Raw genomic sequence first — 7,297 nt, 5'->3', positions numbered from 1 at the left:
TGTGGCAAAAGGTCGCAAAGTTCAAGGGGGCCGAATACTTTCGCAAGGCACTGTAGATGTAACTATATATTGTAGTGCCTGACACAGGTGTGCCAAAGTAATCTTGAGCCCATGTGGTTATATCACTTATAGAAGAGTGACAATTCTTTAAGTAGTGCCATCTGAGGGATCAGAAAGCACGGCCATCCAGATTAGGCTTGGCCCTTGCCCTTTACACACTGAAATCCCTCCAGATTCCTTGAATCTTTTAATGATGTTCTGCACTGTAGAGGGTGACATATCCAAATCCCTTTCTATCTTCAATTGAAAAACACTGTTTTTAAACATTTCTATAATTTTCTCACACATATGTTGGAAAACTGCCAGTCCTCAGCCCATCTTTGCCCAACTTTTTTTGGAATGTGTTGCAGGCATCAGAATTGAAGTGTGTTAATTTTGAACAAAGTTGATGAGGTATCACAAATAATGTGCTGCTGTATTGTTTCCAAAGTAATACAAGACACAGGTGATTTACAAGTCACTATTTTCAGTTTTAATTTACAGACTGTAACAACTTTTTCTGATTTGGGGTTGTGCACCTCTTTAATGTTACAGCTAGTAAAGGCGGAGCAGTTTGAAGTACTATTGAGTAGCTTGTGAATTTCCCACCAGGGATCAATAAATTCTCATAATTATGGTGTATCTGTTTCTGAAAAGTAAGTAGTAACTAAAGCTATCAAATAAATGTAGTGGAGTAAAAAGTACAATATTTGCCTCTAAAATGTAGATAAAAGTATGAAGTAGCACAAAATGAAAATACTGAAATAATGAAAGTACAAATACCTCAAGATATTACTTCAGTACAATAAAATTAACTGATTGGTGACTCTAAAAATTGCCCGTAGGAGTGAATGTGTGTGTGTGTGTGTGGTTGTTCATCTGCGTGTTGGCCCTGCAATGGACTGGTGACCTGTCCAGGGTGTATCCTGCCTTTCACCTGATGCCGGCTGGGATTGGCTCCAGCCCCCCTGTGACCCCGATTGGGACTAAGTGGTGTAGAAAATGAGATGAGAATAAAATTAAGTAAATGTACTGCTTCTCAGTGGACCTACTGTTGAGGACCAAAAGGGTCACATTAATTGTAAATGGAGAGAGTAAAAGTAAAAATAGCAGGAAAAAGTAATTGCAAATGGAAAGGAATTGGCCATTAAATGCCTGATTAAAACCTGTATTGTTAATCCAGTTATTTGTTTTATTATCTATTATTTTATAGATTATCAATTTAACAAAATGTATCTTCTTGCAACACAAAGTATTCACTTTACTTGAGAGAGCTTTTTATTTAAATAGGTTCACTTCCAGGTTAAGGTTTTTCACATTTACAGTGTACACATGCACTTTTTTGCTTTTAGCACAGCCATCTGAATCAGGGATTATACACTTGAGTAAATAAGTAGACTAAGAATTATAAAAATAGTATGTATAAACCATACAGGGGTTGCAAGTAAAGAGAGTGTATTTGCAGTGAGAACCTCTCACACATAAACATTATCGATCCTCCAGCGCTGTCAGTCAGTACTGTTCAGTACTGATTTTAACCAGCCCATAATGCTATAAATTCCTGTTAGATGTTGTATTTAGCTCAATGAAAATACATAATTATACAAGAGGCTTTTACAAAGACACGTACATCTGTCTCATCTGTGTATGTAACGGTCAGTGCTCTTTTGTAGTGAATCATTTCAACCATCAGAGGCAAAGTAGGGCAGAACCATGTTCTGCAAACTCTCCTCAGGATAATGACAATTCCCTTCACCTTAAGTTAAAAGCGTTTGAACATTTGTCCCAAAAAGTCTTCATTTACAGTTTTCATTTTAAACTCCAATCATGCCCCCCACACATCATTTTCAAATGAAAAAACAATTCCTCTCTAAAAGACAAGGTCACCATAATAGTGCAAAAATCTTCTCTTAAAAAGTCCATGCAAAGTCTATTTACTCACAAATGAGCCTTGTGCATACATCAGTAATGATACAACTGCCTCAACAAAACAACTGTTCCTGTCTTGATGTAAACAAGACAAAATAAGGTGGCAGGATGGACTGATAGGAAACAGTCCTGTGTATGTAGGAATCAATATGCCTATGATCGAACATTTTTCCCCATACATGTATGGTCAACGGACACAGTGACATCACTGATACCTCCAGCACAGCAACAAAGGGAGTCTAGGAGCACAGAATAATTATAAACATTGATTGTTAAACATCAGGTTTCATGCCAGTCCCTCAGAACCAAAGCAAGTCTTCAGTTTAGAGCCTTATAGAGGCTCAGCAAACACCTAGGGAGAAACCCATCGTTCTACAGACAGACACAGTAACTCCTGCAAAAGCTTCAGCACAGCAGGGGGCTGGAGAAAGGCATTCTTGGAAACACAGACGATCACTACCAATTGTATCAGTGGGTAGAGGAGGCTCAGGGAAGGTGAATATTTCCTTACAAACTACAACAATGTAGGATGACTGATGCAGTGCATTCATCACTTGGGACCCACTGTGCAATAACAACTTGAAAACACCTTCCATCATTTGAAACTTGAAATGGCCAGATGTGTTCAGATAAATGGGTACTCTCAAAGAAAAAATGCTTTCAACACTTACTACCTATATTTATCTAGCAATATACACACTGTAGTAGCTTACTGGTTTGTGAGTGTAGCAGCACATTCAGTTTATATTCAAGGCAAATTTCCAGTGATTATATAGGAAGATAAAAAAAAAAAGTTTAAACACAGAGTGAGCATGTGCACACAGTGGTATGTGGACAGAGTGAAGAAAGCTGTGGTGGTGTTCATCTAAAAAGGATTTTCATATTTTTCATCATACAATAAAATAATGTATAAAAATATATCTGTTAAATGAACAGTTTGACTTACCTTCTCAGTAATCCACTTATAAAACGCATAATATTTACACCAGCATCATACGTATTCCTTAGGACAGTTAGTAGAAAGACGTGAATAAGACAGATGTTAGGAAGGAATTTTGAAATGAAGAAAATGAGCACTCTTCCAAAAAAGAAAAAAGTTTTCAAATGAGAACTGTACTGGTGCAGAGCAGGACAACAAGTCTTATAACAACCACTAGAGTAAGGCTGGTTTGAGTTGAGAATGAGTGAGAGAACTGCAGACATGAGGAACAGAAATGCCACTGAGATAAGATTGACAGTGGGAGACACCAGACTTGTGTGTCTGTGTTTGTTCAGTACACACACACTGTGGTCTTATTGTGCTGCTGGAGAATGGGGGAGACGTTACTGGACTCCTGTTTCTTCTCGGCATTGTGCTGGACCAGGGGCAGCCTGTTGGCAGTCCTGCGGCGGGCTTTCTTAGCTAGCTGGCCTGAGGATGGTAATGATGATTCATCACTTGTTCTTTTGTTGTTTGGCATCCTGCTGCCAACTGTCCTGTTAGTGGGACTGGACCGACTGGGCAGCTCAGTACTACTGTGTGGACACAGTGGAGTCAGTGTAAACAGGTCAGACAGATCCATGTGGTACAGGCTGTTGCTTCCTGATAGTCCATCCCGTCGCTCCAGGGCAGGAAGAAGCTCGCACACACCAGAGGGAGAGTCTTCCTCTGGAGGCCGCTGCAGAAGAACAGAAGGGAAGAAACAGTGATGACAACTTCAGCACTTACAGTGGGGCAAATAAGTATTTGATACACCGCTAATTTTTCAAGTTTTCCCACTTACAAAGAATGGACAGATCTGTAATTTTCATCGTAGGTACACCGCAACTGTGAGAGACAGAATCTACAAAAAATTCCAGAAAATCACATTAAGATTTTTAAATAATTTATTTCCATTTTATTGCATGAAATAAGTATTTGATACAATAGAAAAATAGAACTTAATATTTGGTACCGAAACCTTTGTTTACAATTACAGAGGTCAGACGTTTCCTGTAGTTTCTGAATTTTTTGTAGATTCTGTCTCTCACAGTTGAGGTGTACCTACAATGAAAATTACAGATCTGTCCATTCTCTGTAAGTGGGAAAACCTGAAAAATCGGCAGTGTATCAAATACTTATTTGCCCCACTGTGTATGTGTGGATAATTCACATTTAAAACTACTTCAGACTTTTACAACATTGACAGTGAACTGAGATGACATTTGGGAAGCACAATAAATTATTACATTATACATTATTTCACAGCAATAAAAAAATGTGTGTTCTCTAGTCTTCTCAGAGTGGTTGTCATCCTGCCGTTACCTGGAGGAGAGGAGTGTCAGCACGAGATATAGACGTAAGAGGACACTGGGACAACTTGGCAAGGTCAAGCAGTGCCTCCTCATGGTGTAGGGTGTCCTGGGAGGTTCCAGGCTCCTGGAGGGCGATTACAATGGCACTGGTGTTGTCAGCGCGCAACATTCGCTGGCGCCACCGCAGCAGAGCATGACTGACCAGCTGCCGGGCGCTCGATACCCCAAACGGTGCCTGCAGCATGGAAGGCTGTTATTACACTGACACAGTCTGATAGATGATGGACATTCTTTCTTACTTTATTTTATTAATTTTACTGGCCAAGTATATTACACACACAAGGAATTTGTCTCCGGTACAGACACACACACACACACACCGATGGTAGCACTGTCTCATTGGGCCAACTTGGCGTTCAGTGTCTTGCCCAAGGACACTTTGACTCTTGGACTGGGGAGAATGAGAATCAAACTGACCTTTCGGTTAGGGGACAACTGCTCTATCTCCTGAGCCACTCTGTTACATTAGTTTTCAAGTATCAATCTAACCTTTAGTCTTCAACAGACCATCATCCACAGTATCCAATTCCAAATGCTAACAGCTACAGACTAAGCTAGCCTTTACAGACACAAGGCTTTGCTGTTGTAGCTTACACTCACCATCGCCTTGTCATTGTTCTGACAAATGGAGATGGCCTCCTGAGGTGGGACCATGTTCCACAGACCATCACTGCCCAGAATGATGTAGCGGTGTTTTCTGAGGTCAAGGGTCACTACACTGGTGTCTGGCTCAGGAGAAACCACAAACTCTCCACTGTAGAAATCGTAGCTCCACAGATCGCCTGTTGAGCAGAAGACAATCTTAGCTGAAGGTACCACTTGTCTTCACAAACACTCCTCATGATTACTGGCTGGGAGGATACTTTTTTTTAAAATAAAACTTGTAGTTGTCAGCAATTTCTGCTGCCCAACAATAGAGACAACAGAAAAGCTATAATCAAATGTTTTATGAATGAAAATAAATCAAGTGGCTATTTTTTTTTTAGAACTAGACCAAGGGTGATTGACAACTGAGGCCCAAAAAACTGGTTTGGCAAAACCCTTTGGACACTCTTAAGTCTCCAATGACAACTGATGGCTCAAAAAAAAAAAAAAACTTTTACTAAACTGTAGAGGTGTGTATCTCTCCCTCTCACATATGATATGATACATATCTCAATATATGGTTCATGATTCAATACAAAAACTAATTTGTAACGATACAATACAGTGTGATTCAGAATGATTTCGATTCAGTTCAGCTAATATTTAATTCAGCTTTTATTTGAAAGACGATATGTACATTAAAGTATCTGTTGAGGGTATACAATTAAAAAGAGTTAGTGTTTCTTCAAAGCAGTTTTATATTTCAAAAGCCAAATTGTTGTGTTCTCTACAGTGTATTATATTGCATGTTGTTCTTGAAGCCGTCACTAGGGCCACTATTGCTCTAAGGACCTGTGTCATCGTGGGTGTAACTCAGGGGTGGGCAAACTTTTTGGCTCAGGGGCCACATTGACTTTTAAAATTTGATAGATGGGCCGGGCCAGCACCAGATGCATACATATCAAACATAAACATATAAAAGGCATTACAGTGTTAATACTTGCATTAAACCACGCCCCCACCCCACCACCCTTCCACACAAAGAGCAATAAAACTCTGGACCTACTGTAGGCTAATGCCTGTTGTTTTAGTCTCTACTGCTGTTCGTGATTCTCTCCAGTGCTGCTTTGCCCTGTTTTTAGGTGCCTTTGATTTGCTTATTTGTGCTGTGTAAAACGTAACGTTCTGATGACGCTACTTTTATAACCCTTGTGTGTATCGGTTCTAATGCTTTGTTGCCTTTATGTAACTTTTTATTTTAAAACCAAGTGTTCTTTGTTACTACGTGCTTACATAGGCATGCGCCGCTTGGAGTGGCAGCAAGATAGCAAGATACAGCAGCTGTGTCCTCGTTGTGTTCTTTTCGTGTTTTTATGTAGTTCTGTTCTTATGGTGGTATCTGTTCTTATGGTGTTATGTTGGTTGTTCTCTATTGCTGCTGTAAGACAGAAATTTCCCCACTGTGGGATCAATTAAGTACCTACTCTACTCTACTCCACTTTTTGTGGGAACAGTGTTGTTGATCACCCTTTTTTGCCAGTGCATCGAAGTCTGGTGTTAGTTTCCGTTTCAGGGTCTTGTGTGAAGGGACATGACACCAGCTGAAGTGACTTGACAATTTTTCCAAAATCGGAGAACCCACGGCAGAATTCTCCGTGCAGGTCGTCCAGTGATTTCCTGTATTTTTTCACATCGAGGGGCCTCTTTCAGCATAGCCAGTGTGGGCAAATGAGCGAATGACTTATTTGACATTTGCTTTGAGAATAAAGCTAGCTTGGTTTTGAAGGCTCTGATGTTTGCGAACATGTTGTGAACATGTTTTGTCCTGTGGCACCGTTTCAGGGTCTTGTGTGAAGGGACATGACACCAGCTGAAGTGACTTGACAATTTTTCCAAAATCGGAGAACCCACGGCAGAATTCTCCGTGCAGGTCGTCCAGTGATTTCCTGTATTTTTTCACATCGAGGGGCCTCTTTCAGCATAGCCAGTGTGGGCAAATGAGCGAATGACTTATTTGACATTTGCTTTGAGAATAAAGCTAGCTTGGTTTTGAAGGCTCTGATGTTTGCGAACATGTTGTGAACATGTTTTGTTGACATACTTTCTCCAAACTTAACCAGCGGACATTAGAGTGATAAAGCAAGTCCTGGTGATCAGCGTCAGTTTCTTCAAGAAACTTAATAAACTGACGATGCTGAAGTCCCCTTGCTCGAATAAAGTTAACGAGCTTTACAACTGTCTTCACTACGTGGTCAAGCTGCAATACAGATTTACACAGTGCTTCCTGGTGGATTATGCAGTGTAGGAAAATTACCTCCTGCTTAGGGTTGTCCTCTTTCACCCTCTCCTGGATTCTTTTGAGCAGCCCGACATTTTTTCCAGTCAGATTTGGCGATCCATCTGTGGTAAC

General features: G+C 40.4%; 1 protein-coding gene across 1 annotated transcript in view; it reads right to left on the bottom strand.

The window, feature by feature from the left end:
- Positions 1 to 1,302: 1,302 nt before the first annotated feature.
- The window catches only part of ppm1da (protein phosphatase, Mg2+/Mn2+ dependent, 1Da), a 12,174-nt gene continuing 6,179 nt past the window's right edge, over positions 1,303 to 7,297 (bottom strand). Inside the window, exons 4-6 of the mRNA XM_020616825.1 lie at positions 4,903 to 5,084; positions 4,253 to 4,477; positions 1,303 to 3,626 (exon numbers count right to left, since the gene is read on the bottom strand). Coding sequence (XP_020472481.1) covers positions 3,240 to 3,626; positions 4,253 to 4,477; positions 4,903 to 5,084 — 794 coding nt within the window. The 3' untranslated portion in view covers positions 1,303 to 3,239. The remainder of the gene's footprint in view (positions 3,627 to 4,252; positions 4,478 to 4,902; positions 5,085 to 7,297) is intronic.

This window comes from Monopterus albus, unplaced genomic scaffold (genome assembly GCF_001952655.1).
Source record: "Monopterus albus unplaced genomic scaffold, M_albus_1.0 scaffold179.1, whole genome shotgun sequence".
In the NCBI taxonomy this organism is placed as follows: Eukaryota; Metazoa; Chordata; class Actinopteri; order Synbranchiformes; family Synbranchidae; genus Monopterus; species Monopterus albus.
This window is presented reverse-complemented; position numbering and strand designations above follow the sequence as displayed.